Below are 16,289 nucleotides of genomic sequence, written 5' to 3' on the forward strand. Positions count from 1 at the left end.
TAAATTTTACTCCTCTTTGTAAAAAAAGGTAAATTTAAATTGTACACTTCTCAGGATAAGAGATTAGTCATTTAGAACTGAGAGGAGCAATTTTTCACTCAGAGGGTTAAGAATCTTCAGAATTATTCACCCAAAAAGGTTGGGAATGTCCCATCATTGCATATAGTTAGGGTTGAGAGATTTTTGGCGTCTTGGGAAATAGAGGGATATTTGGAATGGTCAAATGGAGGTGACCCAGAAGACTAGCCACGATTGAGGAGCAGTTTAAAAATCCATCAATTCTTTTTCTGTTCCTACTTTTCATTTTATGTTCCAAGCATGGAACTGAATTCTGTGAGTCAAGCCCAGAAATCGATTGGAGATTGGGATCTGCAACTTTAATTCAGCTGAACCAAATAAGATTTCCAGATTTCACATCTCTAAGCTGCATTGTGAATGAAATGCAAATTGATGCAAATTTATATTTATAAAGACTACATTTATAAAGACAGTGCATTAATACAAATTGAAAGCATTAAGTATACATTGTAGATATACAGCAAGGGCTGTATCAAATTTAATAATGCGTTTCTGAAATCACCACTGGGTACAAGGTAGTGCAGAAGGGACTTATGTTTTCCCAGCAATTGAATAAAGATCCCTGTTGTTCTCAGCAAGTGGGTGTGGTTGGAGGTTGCTGAGGAGGTGGTGAAGCAACAATGTTGTACTCAGATGTTGAATTCAATTTAGAAAATGGTTTAAAGACTCAGATAGGTCAGGGAAAGAAAGTATATTTGTTGTTTCAACTACATCTTGTGCTTTAAGCCAAGTTCTCCAAGATTCTTTCAAACCCATTCAAATTTTTAAAACTAGCTTTCACTTTCTCAACTCTCAAGTAGAAATTCCTCATCTCCATCATAAATCTCCTTATCCATTGTTGCAACTCACTCCTTATTCAATGTGGTGTGCATATATAGAACTGATAAGCTCGCGATTGCCAGTGCAGTGCTGTAGTGGTTGCTAATTGTGTTTGCACTAATATAGCACATTTACCTACCTCAGATTCATCTGTCGACCCTTCGTAGCTTTGAGTCACCTGTAATAGACAGACAGGTTGGGATTAGAGTGTATAACTTAGAATGGAAGTGGCTCTTACTGGAAAAGGAATAATACAACTGAACATAGGGAGAAAAAGTAAAATGGGATTGGAATACACAGCCTACCATGATGGGCCAAATAGATTCCCTCTTCTGCTGTAAATTCCAAATCTTTTCCAATGTTACAAATTAGTTCCCAGCTCATAAGGTTTAATTGAGAGAGATTTTTAATATTAAATAAATCTATATATCTACAGCTATTTAGAATTTATCTGACAATTGGACGATAAAGGTGAACTGCCTTCTTCAGTTCAATGTCTTGTTGGGTGACAGGCATATTAACGTTCAACCATGTTGAGTGACTAAAGCATAAGTATATCCAAATTCACTTCTTTACTTTCTTGAGGCATCCTGTCAAAATTTTGTTTTGGCAACAAAATTACAATAAAATTAAGGAATAGAGGGTATAGGCTCTTGAGACTGCTCTGCCATTCATAAGATCACGATTGATCTGTTTGTGACCTTACCTGCACTTTCTTGCCAATCCCAAAACCCTTCAGTCGTTAACAAACCCCAAATCAATCTTCAACATATTCAATGACCAACCCAAACTTCAGTTCTGCGGAAAGGTCACTCGACCCAAAACGCTAACTCTGATTTCTCTCCACTGATGCTGCCAGACCTGCTGAGCTTATCTAGTAATTTCAGTTTTCGTTTCTAATTTACAGCATCCACAGTTCTTTCAATTTGCATTTAGCCCAAACTTCTTGTTAGAAAGGGAATTCCAAAGACTAAGAACACTCCAAGAGTAGAAATTCCTCATCTCCATCATAAATGGGAGACAGCTTATTGTGAAATTATACCCTATAGTTCTATAGAATAAACATCGTCTCAGCGTCTAGCTTGTGAAGTCTTCTCAGAATTTTCCAAGTTTCAATAAGATTACTTCCTCCTGTTCTTAAATTCCAATGAATACAGGCCCAACCTCTTAACCTCATAAGACAAACTCTTCATCCCAGAAATCAGCCTGCTCTGAACTACTTTCAGTGCAATTATATCCCACCTTAAGTAATGAGATATAAACTGCACATGTTACTCTACATGCGATTTCACCAATGCACCCGACAGTTGCAGCAGGATTTCCAGAATGGAAATTCCATCCCCCCAGCATTAAAGGCTAACATTCAATTTTACTCCCTGATCATTTGCTGTATGTGCATGCTAATGTTTGTTTTTGACACATACAGAAAAACAGGTCCCTCTGCACTAAAGCATTCTGCCATTAGTTTCCTTTCCATTTCAACAATACTTCACTTTCTATTCTCCCTGTCAAGTGGAAAACCTCAATATTCCAACATAATACTCTATTCGCCAAATTTTATCTTATTCAGTTAACATATCCATACCTCTTTTCAGATTCTGCAAGTTCCTCACAACATGCTTTCTGCCTGTCTTTATATAATAAGAAAATATGACCATAACACAATTGGTCCTTTCACCCAAGACTTTAATACAGATCATAAATGGTGGAGGACCCAGCAATAATCCCTGTGGCACTCCACTAGTTACAGTTTGTCATTTTGAAAATGACCCATTTATCCTGGCTCTGTTTGTTAGCTAGTTCTCTCTCCATACTAATATTTCATTCCCAAGCTAACCAGCTTTCATCTAGTATAGCAACCTTTTATGTGAAACCTTATTCAATGTCATTTGAAAATCCAAATATACTAGAGCAATTGCAGCAAAAGCTTTATTAACTGGCACCTATGGGGCCAGAAGTGTACAAGTTTCAAGTAGTCCACATAATCAATGTAAAAACAGAGATGCAATATAGGGGATATCACTTAAATAGTGCAACTTTTCCTTAGGTAAAACTCACTGGCAGAAACTGGTGGAGTTTATGATAATACAGTAAACTTCATTTTTATTAGATATATAACTTTGCTGGCATATCAAGAGTACCATTTCAAATAAATTTTGCTTGACGACATTAATTTCCGTTTAATACTGCTGCACAAAAGACATTTTATCAAAGCATTTTGGCCTGCACACATCAGAAAATCTCGCAAGAATACATATTCAAGGGGAATACAAACATTTATACTTCTTGAAAGGAGAGTGCTGATTGACTGGCAAGTGGACTTGAACTGTTAAGTTGCCACGGAGGATGTACTTGTTAGTGCTGATTGACAGTTAACTGCCAAGCTTTGTTAATTTTTCAATCAGGCAAGTTGACTCAAATAGGAGAAGGTGAGGACTGCAGATGCTGGAGATCAGTCAACAGTGTGGTGCTGGAAAAGCACAGTAGCTGCTTTTGATGAAGGGCTTATGCCCGAAACATTGATTCTCCTGCTCCTCAGATGCTGCCTGACCTGCTGTGCTTTTCCAGCTCCACACTCTCAAGTCGACTCAGATGTTGGAGTCATACCTGACACATAGGAAGATGGTCATGGAGGTCAATCATTTCAGCTCCAGGACATCTCTGCACTAGTTCTCTGCATGACAGGTCCAAATATCTTCCGCTGCTTCATCAATGTCTTTCCCTCCATCATAAGGTCAGAAGTGGGGACGCTTGCTGATTATTTACAATGTTCAACATCATTCGTGATTCCTCAGACACTGAAGCAGTCCACGTTCAAATGCAACAATATCTGAACAATATCCAGGCTGGGCTGACAAGTGGCAAGTAACATTCATGCAAAACAAATGCCAGGCCACGATCATCACGAATAAGAGGCAATCTAAGCACTGGACCTTGACATTCAATGCTGTTACCATCACTGAATCCATCACTATCAATATCCTGGGGATTATCATTGACCAGAAACTCAACTGGACTCACCAAATAAACACAGTGGCTACAAGAGGAGGTCAGACACTAGGAATACTGCAAGTAATTCACTCCTGACTCTCCAGAGACTGTCCACCATTCACAAGACACAAGTCAGGAGTGTGATGGAAAACACCCCATTTGCCTGGATGAGGGTAGCACCAACAACATTCAAGAAGTTCAACATCATCTAGGACAAAGCAGCCAGCTTGATTAGTACTACTTCCACAAGCATCCACTCCCTCCACCACTGATGCTTAGTAGCAGTATGTACTATCTGCAAGATGCATTGCAGAAATTCACCAAAACATCACCTTCCAAATTCACAACCACTTCCATCTAGAAGGACAAGGGCAGCAGATACATGGGAACACTACTACCTGTAACTTCCCCCTCCAAGCCACTTACCATCCTGACCTGAAATATATCACTGCTCCTTCACTGTCGCTGGGTCAATATCCTGGAAATGCCTCCCTCACGGGATTTTGGGTCAACCCAAAGCATGTGGACTGCAGCAGCTGAAGAAGGCAGTTCACCACCACCTTCACAAAGGCAACCATGGATGGACAATAAATGTTGGCCAGCCAGTAAAACCCACATCCTACGAGCGAATAAAAAAACTCTGTAGCCATTATGTCCCGAGTTGGTTCCTGGACCCAGACTTTCTGGTACAGCGGCATGGACACTAGTACTGTGCCACAAGACCCCTAATGTAGCACACATGCTAATTGCAACTTACCTGAGTTTGAATGCTGTCAACGTCTTGCCCTATACGGACAAGGATTGCTTCAGAATCTGAGTAATGAAAAGTACTCAATATTGTGCAACTATCAGCAAACATCCCCACTTATGATGGAGGGTGCTCCTCGATGAGGCAATTAAGGATGGTTCAGCCTAGACACTGCCCTGAGTGACGTTTCAGCGATGTTCTATAGTGCAAATGATTAACCTCCAATAATGACTATTTACCTGATGGCTATAGTTAAAAGATCCTATGTAAAATTCTGAAAAAGAAACTTCTGACACTACTTTGCAAACTAATTGAGTAAAATCTCACAATGTATAACTTTATAAGTGGGGTTTAGATCAGAGTGGTGCTAGAAAAACACAGCAGGTCAGGCAGCATCCAAGGAGCACGAAAATCGACGTTTCAGGCAAAAGCCCTTCATCAAGGCTATGATGAAGGACTTTTGTCTGAAACGTTGATTTTCCTGCTCCTCGGCTGCTGCCTGACCTGCTGTGCTTTTCCAGCACCACTCTGATCTAAACTCTGGTTTCCAACATCTGCAGACCTCACTTTTGCCCTGTGTAACTTTATAAGTCTATTGTTTAATACTAGTTAGTTATTGTATTGGTAATTTCATCAGCATTGGTCTCCAAGGAATATTTCATAAACTTGAAATTGATGATCCCAGAGTTGTAAATATTCTGAATACCTATTTCCTCAGTACTCATGAGGAAAGAACATAAGTAAGACACCCTCTCCAAATAAAGATATGCCATGTAAAAACCATTGCTTCACTATAAATGGGATTGAAGTGCTTAGCAAAGCGAAGTAGGATCAGAATAAATAAACCCCCAGAGGCTGATAGTATTTAGCTTAGACTCCCTAGAGAGACAGGGGAGAGATTTCATACACTGACAATCAGAATCAACGGCCTTTGGAGACGTGTCAGAAGATTGACAACAAGCTAATTTAACTCACATTCAGACTGAGTAATGAAACAGACAGGGACACCTCTGATGTTAGTGTTCCTTTCAGTCCATTTCAAATGAAAGAATCAATTATCTTTCATTGTCACACTATCTTTGTGACAATAAGCCAAGTGAAAGTGGATTCAGTAAGCATGATCTAGCCTGATCAATGTCAGCTCGTGCAAGCAAGTAACAATGTCATTGGATTGTGGGAAACCACGTGGTGTCACATTTCATAATTCCCAAAATGCTACTGACAAAGTTCCACAAGAAAGCTCTTTACTTCAATTTGTTCCTACTGTAATGAGTTACACATTCTCACAATTACTTGCATAAAAAATTTAATTTTGAATGCACTACTTGATTTCTTGATGATTATTTTATATTGGCAAATTCTGGTGGTACTTTTCTTCACAAGGGAAACTGCTTCTTTATCAACTGTTTTCATAATTTTAAAGGCCTCTATTAGGTCATTCACGAGCCTTCTTTCTACGAGGAGAGAAGAGATTCAGTCTCTAATCTATTCCCAATGTTTATACCCACACATTTCTGGTATTGTCCTTTTAAGTTTTCTTTGTACCCTCTCCACTGTATCTGTAGCCATTTTATAATATGGTCATAGAGAGTCATAGAGTCACAGAGATGTACAGCATGGAAACAGACCCTTCGGTCCAACCCGTCCATGAGAACTCAAGTCTGGACTAATCAAAATTTTATGGAGGTTTAGCAGAATTTTCCTACTTTTCAATTCCATTCTTCTAACAATGAAGCATTGTGCAGTTTTCACACCTGAGTGAAGTACTGTTCATTGGAACCAGTTACCAGGTTCCACTTAGTGACTTTTGCAGTTAACCAGGAGATATATCATCAAGAGTAGGACTGTTATCTTTGGGGTAGGGTGTGTGGTCCAGTAAAGACTGACTTTCTGACTATTCTGTTTCAGTGGGAGTGCTCTGTTGGCTTGGCAAAAGTGAGGACTGCAGATGCTAGAGGTCAGAGTCTAGATTAGAGTGGTTCTGGAAAAGCACATCAGGTCAGGCATCTTCCGAAAAGCAGGAAAATAAATCAGCGCTTCGGGCAAAAGCCCTTCATCAGGAATGAAGGCAGGGAGCCTCCAGGGTGGAGAGATAAATGGGATGGGGGTGGGGCAGGGGAAGAGGTAGCCAAGAGTACACTAGGTGGATGGAGGTGGGGATGAAGGCAATAGGTCAGAGAGGAGAGTGGAGCGGATAGGTGGGAAGGAAGATTGGCAGGTAGGACAGGTCATGAGGATGGTGCTGAGCTGGAAGGTTGGAACTGGGATAAGGTGGGGGAGGGGAAATGAGGAAACTAGTGAAGTCCATATTGATGCCCTGGGGTGGAAGTGTTCCGAGGCAGAAGATGAGGTGTTCTTCCTCCAGGCGTCGGGTGGTGAGGGAGCGGCGGTGGAGGAGGCCCAGGACCTGCATGTCCTCGGCAGAGTGGGAGAGGAAGTTGAAATGTTGATTGGTTCAGGTGTCCCGGAAATGTTCCTAAAGTGCTCTGCGAGAAGGCGTCCAGTCTCCCCATATAGAGGAGACCGCATCGGGAGCAACGGATACAGTAAATGACATTTGTGGATGGGCAGGTGAAACTTTGGTGGATGTGGAAGGCTCCTTTGGGGCCTTGGTTGGAGGTGTGGGTGCAGGTTTTGCAATTACTGCAGTGGCAGGGGAAGGTGCCAGGAGGGGAGGATGGGTTGTTGGGGGGGGGCGTGGACCTGACCAGGTAGTCACGGAGGGAATGGTCTTTGCGGAAAGCGGAAAGGGGTGGGGAGGGAAATATATCCCTGGTTGTGGGGTCCGTTTGGAGGTGGCGGAAATGTCGGCGGGTGATGCGGTTTATGCAAAGGTTGGTAGGGTGGAAGGTGAGGACTGGGGAGTTCTGTTCTTGTTGCGGTTGGAGGGGCGGGGTTTCAGGGCGGAGGTGCAGGATGTGGATGAGATGCATTAGAGGGCATCTTTAACCATGTGGGAAGGAAATTGCAGTCTTTAAAGGAGGCGGCGATCTGGTGTGTTCTGTGGTGGAACTGGTCCTCCTAGGAGCAGATACGGCGGTGATGGAGGAATTGGGAATACGGGATAGCATTTTTGCAGGAGATAGGGTGGGAAGAGGTGTAATCCTGGTAGCTGTGGGAGTTGGTGGGGTTGTAAAAAATGTCAGTGTCAAGTCGGTCATCATTGATGGAGATGGAGAGGTCCAGGAAGCGAAGGGAGGTGTCAGAGATGGTCCAGGTGAATTTAAGGTCGGCGTGGAATGTGTTGCTGAAGTTGATGAACTGCTCAACCTCCTCGCGGGAACACGATGTGGTACCAATGCAGTCATCAATGTAGCGGAGGAAGAGGTGGGGAGTGGTGCCAGTGTAACTATGGAAGATAGACTGTTCTACGTAGTCGACAAAGAGACAGGCATAGCTGGGGCCCATGGCTACCCCTTATAGCTATCAGGTGCTGGTGATGTTTGAGGGGGATTCCTTTTCCCTCAGGATACCAAGTGATTCAATGTCTTCAGAGCTGTTTTGGGCTCACTGTTCCCAATAGATTTAAATAAAGTTCAAAAAGAATAGCTGTTCCTATTACGTGATTATGGGACAAGGACTAGGGATACTGATTTCAGCGTAAGGGCAAGTGATCAGAGGGTGAAAGTAAAAACAGTTGTTATGCAATGTTATGTTGTATCACCCAAAACTCTGGCAACAAGGATGGTGGAAGCGAAACAATCAATGATTTCGAAACAAAATTGGATGGTCACTGCAGGTAAATACCCTGTAGGGCTGTAGAGAAACAGGTCAGTGTGACTAACTGGACTGGTTTACAGAAATCCAGCATTAACTTTGTGGGCTAAATCCTCCCATTATATGCTGCAATGACTATTATGTGGCAATTTTTAACATGCTAAAATATTCCAAGGCACTTCAGCAGAGTGACCATTGGTGACCTTGCAGAAACTTACACCAAGCCATTTGGGACAGGGCGAGTGGGGTAATTCAGAACTAAGGGTCCAAATAGTTGAAGGAAGAGCCAACAAGGGTCTGAAGGTGTTGGGACTAGAACTGGAGAAAGAACATTTCAGAAATTATAGAACTGGAAGAATTTAAAGATGGGGAAATGGAGATAGGGATAGGGAGATTTTAAAATCAAAGCTTTGGCAGACAGGGACTAGATCGGGAAACCAAGGCATTGGATGATGTATGACCTGATGCAAATTATTGTACTGACAGCGCTTTAGAGTAAGCTAAAGGATGGAAGAGGGCATAAATTTAAGGTCCTCACATGGAATTTAAGTAAAATGGCAACTTTTTGTTTAGTGGTTCAAACATACAAAACCAAAAAGGATAGAAAAATTGAAGTTTATAAAACCTGTTCTGTCAATCTGTAGATTCCAATAAACCCATTCTCCTATCCAGCACTTTTCACCAACAGCACCTCCCAAACACTTTATATGCACACACACAGAGCAGCATGTCACCTCTTGGAGAGGCAAAATGAAGCTACTACAGAATTCATTGTTACATTTCAAAATTGGTGCAAAGTTCCCTCTTAAAATGAATTCTGTAGTTGTTTGACAATGGAAGTATGAAAATAAGCTGTGAGTAGGGAGTCAGATTAGTCCAAGTGGCGCATAGTGAAGAAAAAGAATGACAAATTTAATGCTCAATAGTCTAATTTTGCCCTGGAACATCCAAGGACTCTGTTTGATGCTCTTTCTATCATTAAAAGTTATTCATTCATTGCAGAACACTCCACTTCAGACAATAAAAGCAAAATGTCTAAGATATTTTGGTGAAAAATGTATGATTCAGAAGTGCAATTTGTATCAAAATAAGTGACTTAACTCCTCAAAGGGGAAATAGATGCAATCATGATAATAGGCTACAGATAAAAAAAATCACATCACATCTGAACAACCAATCATTTGGCACAAACATGAGGTGGTGGGGACAATTTGGGTGATTTTGTGCTGAAATAAGAGATATTTTGAACTAAGAGGAATTGCCTGTAAAATATAACATAATTATTTGCAAATTCTTACAACAACAGATGACAAAAACTAGAGCTGGAATTGTCACAGAAGTTTTGAGAGACAAGTTTCCTAGGCGACTAACAAAGTTCTATGTGTAGAACTTGCTGAATTTAGTAATTTACAAATGTAGACATATTTGGCAAATTAGGCCAGATCTTCACATTGCAGATACTACCAAGGATTATTTATGCAGCCCAAGATTTTATTATTTCAGTTGCAATTTGATGACAGGTCAGAAGACCAAAAACATTGACTCTAATTCTCTGTCCATAGATACCACCTGTCCTGTTAGATAAATGAATTTAGAAAGTTCTGAAATAGTTAACTGATATTGTCATAAACCGTATCAGCACTGAAACAGAAAGCTTTAAAATGTTTTACTATAACACCCTATTTCTGCAATTAAACACATTTTATATACCAATACAATGACTGTACCAAATTGAGGAGCACTTGTTTTTGGTTTGTCTATTAAAAGAAGAAATATGATTGAATGCCACCTTGAAATAAAGTAAATGCAGCATCAAGTTGCTTGCAAACCTTACAATGGATCAAATAAAAATCGAAATAACTGTTTACACTGGAAATCAGCAACAAAATTAGAAACTGCCCTTTTAGCAGTTCCTGTTTTTGTTTATAATGGACCAAATTCTGAATTATATATTTAACGCCATGAACATAGTATCACTTCTCATAAGAAGTTAAAGTTGTTGGTCCATTTGAGTCTAGGGCATGAGCTTGGATGGCTGATCTTTATGTTGACACACTGTGATTTAATTTTGGCCAGAAATAATTAAATACCTTTATACGACCTTTCATATTGAAAAGGTTCCTGCTCCCAAAAGATTGTTTAATGCACCATAAACATTAATCAGAAAGTAGCTCTCACTATGATCCATTTCAGCCTATCGCTGTCGGATATTAACTCCATCATCTTCACAGTCTTGCACAGTTTCTTCAAGAGGAGGTCAGTGTCTTGGCCTCAGTTGCCTGTAGAAACTTGATTACCCTCAAACTAAATACCTCACTATCAACTGTATACATTTCCTTCAGAAGTTCTTAATCCTCTGCCTCCTTAGCTTGCTGTCCTGGTAAATAGAGCCATAGAGTTATGCAGCATGGAAAGAGACCCTTCGATCCAACTTGTCCATGCCGACCAGGTTTCTCAAACTCAACTAGTCCCATTTGTCTGCATTCTGTTCATATTCCTCTAAATCTTTCCTATGCATGTACCCCTTCAAATGACTTTTAAACATTGTGATTATACTCACCTCTACCACTTCCGCTGGTGCACCTCAGGTCCCATTTAAATCTTTCCCCTCTCACCTTAAACCTATGCCGGCAAATTTTAGGCTCCCATACCTAAATTTGTGGGCGGCACGGTGGCACAGTGGTTAGCACTGCTGCCTCGCAGCGCCAGAGACCCGGGTTCAATTCCCGACTCAGGCGACTGACTGTGTGGAGTTTGCACGTTCTCCCCGTGTCTGCGTGGGTTTCCTCCGGGTGCTCCGGTTTCCTCCCACAGTCACAAAGATGTGCAGGTTAGGTGAATTGGCCATACTAAATTGCCCGTAGTGTTAGGTAAGGGGTAAATGTAGGGGTATGGGTGGGTTTCGCTTCGGCGGGTCGGTGTGGACTTGTTGGGCCGAAGGGCCTGTTTCCACACTGTAATCTAATCTAATCTAATCTAATACCCTTGGGAAAAGACCCTAGCTATTCCCCTTATTCTATGGTCCAGTCATAATTTTATAAACGTCTATAAGGTTATCTCTAACCTCTAACACTCCAGGGAAAAAGATTCCAGCCTCTCATAACTCAAAGCTTGCAGTCTCAGCATCATCTTTGTAAATCTGTCCTGCACCCTTTATAGTTTAACAATATAATTCCTATAGGAGGACAAGCAGAATTGTTTGAGTCAGAAAGGATTGTTGCATGTTTACTCCTTATTGTCATGAACTACTGACAGAAGGTTCCCACTGGGTCACCTGGTTTTAAAAGACACATTGAAATTTGAGAGCAAGTGTACCTCAGAATTCACTCCCGATCCCAAAGACTTTCAAACATATCTGCTAGGTTAGAAAGCAATTTTCTAGACATTGTTGAATACCAGCAATCTACTGGAAAACTGTTTCTCAGTCAAGCTGCAATGTGACTTTGAAAAAATCATTTATATAAGCATTATTTTAAAACAGCTTCTTTCTCATTTAATTGTGAAAATGCTCAGTCTGTACAAAGCTCAGACAGAAGGAAGACGGTCCCCTCAGCTTCATTAAACAATTGTCAGCGGCAAATTTGTAGACAATATCTCAACTTTCACATTTATATAGCACTCCTGTTGCACAAAATAATCCCTTGCGCTTCAAAGTAGCATGATCAAATATAACATAATAGAGCCACCTAAAGCGACAGCAGGACAGCTGACCAAAAGTTGATTGACAAGAAAACAGACATAAAGAGGTTGAGAAGGTTAAGGGAGAGATTTCAAAGTATAGGGCCTTGGTAGCTGAAGGCAAGCCTGTCAATAGTGCTGCAAGTGAAATGGGCCATGAATAAGAGATTAACATTGGAGGAGCATCATGATCTCAAAGTGTTCGCAAAGACACAAGTGATAAAGCAGGGACACTTGTGTTAGACACCTATGAAACTTCACCTAAACACTGAGCATATTCACTACATCATCCATGATAGACAAGGGTACGACAGTAACAGTATGCAATTTACATTTGCTTTCCAATATGCATGTTCTGAAGCGAAAGCAATCACTGCACATTACAGATTTAGAAAAGGCACGAAACAAACGTGAACAGATTGAAGCGGAAAGCTGAAGGAAACTAGTCCTTCTGTAACGCTGTGGGATTTTTAAGCAGAGACACAGGAAACTCCCACAAACTGACAGTGTCCTGAGGGCCCTCAACCATCCCGGCAACAGGGAGAGGCTCTCGATCAGCCCAGCTGCTGCTCGCGGTTACTCGCCACTTCCCTGAGAAGCGACCGCATGATCACACTGACCATCAACTCTGAGATCCCTTGTCCTCCTATATTTACCTGACCGACTTCCGCCATAGTGTCCCTGACTCTCAGCGTCCTGTCAGCTCTGAGAGAGTGCGGCAGACAGCGCCTGCGCGATGGCGACTGCCGCTGAGGCCGCTGGGAGTTGTAGTCCAGTTTGGCAAAGCCTGTCAGAGAGGACTTTGGGCTTTAAAGAGACTTGGTCCAGAATTCGGTATATTTCTTTTCCTTTGCACTCTGTACTGCTGAAGTTCAATCACCAGAGAAATCCACAATATGTACCTCATTTATTGAATATTCAACTGGACGTCCCAAAGTCATCATCCTGCAATTTGAGTGAGTACCGATTATTCCTCATGTCTGTTTTCTATCTTCTGCCAAATCCCCTACCCACAAGAATAGATATGTTTGAATTTTATATGCCTCAGAACCATGCAGAGACAAAAACACGATCACCCACATGTGCTAGAGGTTTTATTTACAGAGCTTCATGTTTGTTCCGTGCTTATAGCTCTAGCTTTTGACAACTTATAGCAGCTTTGTTTATTTTCTGGATCTGCATCCAGGCTTGACTAATCAAGCACGATGAACATTAATAGAAGACATACTCCTAATCAAATACGAAGCAATTGAACACAATTCCATCCACTCTTATTTATGTTAACTATCTAATGTGTGAAACCTTATCAAATGACGTCTGGAAATCTACACTAATAACTATAGACTCCCTTATCTATTACTTCAGTTGGGTTCTCAAAATATTCATGATATTTGTTATACATGCTGCCTTCAAGTCTCTGCTGACTCCCTTAGTTCATATTTGGCTCATTGACCATTTTTCCTTTATGTGAATCATTTAAAATCCTTGCTTGCTGATTACTTCAGCCATCATTTCAGTCTCAGAGTCTGCGTTGATTTCTGGTCCAGCAGTATCTTGATTTTAAAATTCTCATCCAACCCCACAAGAGAGTTGTGTGCATCCCACTTTCTTTTAGTGCCATCACCGGTTGTGCCATTAATTATCCGAGTCTTAAACTCTCAAATCCTAACTGTAAACCCCTCCATTAGGATGACTAACCCTTGCATAATAAACTAAAAACATTGGGCATCTGACTGGTGTGAATTTATTTGTGCTGCACAATCTGTAAAAGTTGGGGTTAATGTAAGTCCTTAACTGTCAGAAATGGGGGAATTTATAATGGGGAGCAAAGAAATGGCTGACCAACTAAGTTTGTGCTTAACCTCTGTCTTCATTAAGGAGGGCACAAATAATGTACCAGAAATGATGAAGAACACAGGATTTAGTGAGACACAGGAACTGAAATGAATCTATATTAGTAAGAAAATTATGTCAGAGAAATTGATGGGATTGAATAGAGGAGCAGATTCAATGGGTTGAACGGCCTACTTTTATGTTTCTGTGTTTCTGCTGAACTTGTTATAGTCTTCCATGCACATGTGCACTGTGATGGTCCACTTATTGAGGTTGTAAAAAAGTTAAATCACAAAGTTACATGACATCAGCACCCTGACAGGGGATAGTCTAGAGCATAGGCCTCCAACATAAGATGGTCCAGGAAAATCTCACATGGTTGGTCACTCTGACTTCCATGTTTACACTTCTAGCTTCTTTAAGACATTCCTTTAAACCCAACTCTTTGACCAAATGTTTGGTTAGCTGTATCAAGTCATCAAACATGTTTTGATCCCTGCTGATGGTAATGCTGGACAAGCCAGATCTCAGCGTGAAACCTGGCTTGATAGCTCATCAGTTTTACTTTTGTAGTTTGGCTACTTGGTGATCAGTTATTGTTTGACATGAGGCTGCAATTTTCATCTAACAAAATAAAAATATTTATTATACAAAAAGAAAAAAAAGTATATTGACAATTTAGAAAAATCTTAACATAAACAGCAAAAATACAAAAATTCAACTGTTTCCCAGCAATATACTTTACAGTCATGCAAACCCATTGAAATATCATTTCTATGGTAACTCTTTAACTCAAATCATTCTTTCCAGCTCTGCTCCTTGGATTGCTGAAGCAATTTAAGACTTCTTTCTAGCACTGATGGCTCTGATGTTTTTTTCCGATTCTAACAGCTTGCAGATTTCTACCAACTCCCACAACCTGGAGACTTATACAAACTAACCTCTCACAGTCTGGAGATTTCTTTAAAACTTAAAACAACTGTTTCTCTGCTTGGAGTTTTTTCCTTCTGAACTTGACTAATACGTGGTATCTGGCCATCTGTTTTTCAGTATGTTATACAAGCTCAACTTTGTAAGCATTCAGCAATTGTTTTCCCAGATAGCTGATTGAGTCAATTAATTTCAGTCACATGCTTTCTTGGAAAAAAAAGCCTTTAGTTCACTATTCAAAACATTTTTTTTGACCTTTATTAAAAAAATGGCCCAAAAAATGTTTTTTTTTTAGCTGAGTTGAGAGTGTTCTGGATGTTGTCAGCCTTTTCAGAAATGTTATACCCACCTGTAGGGCATTTGGGACTTTAACCTGGGTCTCCTGGCTCAGACATTTGCACACTATTACTGCGCCGCAAAAGTTTTTTTTTCAAACAAACTCTTCAGATGTGTTATAATACACCTCTGAAACAGGGTTGCCCTTAAAACCAGGCCTTCTGGCTTAAACTTAAGGACACTACTACTGCGCAACAAGAGCCCCCATGGAGAGTAACCTGTCACATGCTGACTTGTGCCTTGTAGTTGATTGATAGACTTTGGGGAGTCAGGAGATGAGTTACTTTCTGCAGGATTCCTCATCTATAATTTGCTTTTGTAATTGCTGTATTTATATGATTGACTAGAAAATAAACGGAACCAATGATAATCATCGGGATACTGATTAGACGGGATTCAGTTATGCTAAAGCCATTGAATGTCAAGAAGAGATAGTTTGCTTGGCACTTTTGTAGAGTGAACAATACTTATCACTTGATATTGCATTCAGGCATGGACATCTTCAGTATCTGAAGAGTTGCTAATGATGCTGAACATTGTGCAGTCCTGCTTCTGACTTTATGATGGAGGGAAATTCTTTGAAGAAGAAACTGAAGATGATGGAGTTAAGCATCTGCCAAGCCCATAATCACTACCATCTAGAAGGACAAAGGCAGCAGATTGACTGGTCCATCATTGGCAAGTTCTGCTCCAAGCCACTCACCCTTCAGACTTGGAAAGATGTGGCATTACTTCAATGTCACTGGGTCAAAATCCTGGGACTCCTTCCCTAATAGCACTGTGGGTGGATCTACATCAAATGGAGTGCAGCAGTCCATTAAGGAAGGTCACCACTATCTTCTTGAAGGAAACTGGGAATGGGAACTAAATGCTTGGCCTAGCCAGTGATGCCCACACTACACTACTGGCAATGTTCTGTGACTGAGATGATTAAGCCTGTAACAGCTGCAACCACCTTCATTTGGGTTATGACACCAATCAGCGTATAGTTTTCTCCCTAATTCCTGTTCATTTAAATGTTGTCAGAATTGTTGATACCACACTTGCACAAATGCCATCATGATGTTAAGGACAGTCATACTCATGTCACTTGTTGAATTCAGTTCTTCATCTATTTTTCAATGAAGGCTAAAGATGTCATAATCTGAGAGGTCTTAGT

The 16,289-nt window shown here is 40.8% G+C and overlaps 1 protein-coding gene across 1 annotated transcript in view; it reads right to left on the reverse strand.

The window, feature by feature from the left end:
• Positions 1–12,761, reverse strand: part of vps41 (VPS41 subunit of HOPS complex) — a 168,655-nt gene extending 155,894 nt beyond the window's left edge. Inside the window, exons 1-2 of the mRNA XM_043688929.2 lie at positions 12,688–12,761; positions 1,037–1,075 (exon numbers count right to left, since the gene is read on the reverse strand). Of these exons, the coding sequence (XP_043544864.1) occupies positions 1,037–1,075; positions 12,688–12,705 (57 nt within the window). The 5' untranslated portion in view covers positions 12,706–12,761. The remainder of the gene's footprint in view (positions 1–1,036; positions 1,076–12,687) is intronic.
• Positions 12,762–16,289: the final 3,528 nt, after the last annotated feature.

Source organism: Chiloscyllium plagiosum, unplaced genomic scaffold, assembly GCF_037043375.1.
Source record: "Chiloscyllium plagiosum isolate Xiang-an unplaced genomic scaffold, Cpla_swu_hap1 HiC_scaffold_4, whole genome shotgun sequence".
Classification (NCBI taxonomy): domain Eukaryota; kingdom Metazoa; phylum Chordata; class Chondrichthyes; order Orectolobiformes; family Hemiscylliidae; genus Chiloscyllium; species Chiloscyllium plagiosum.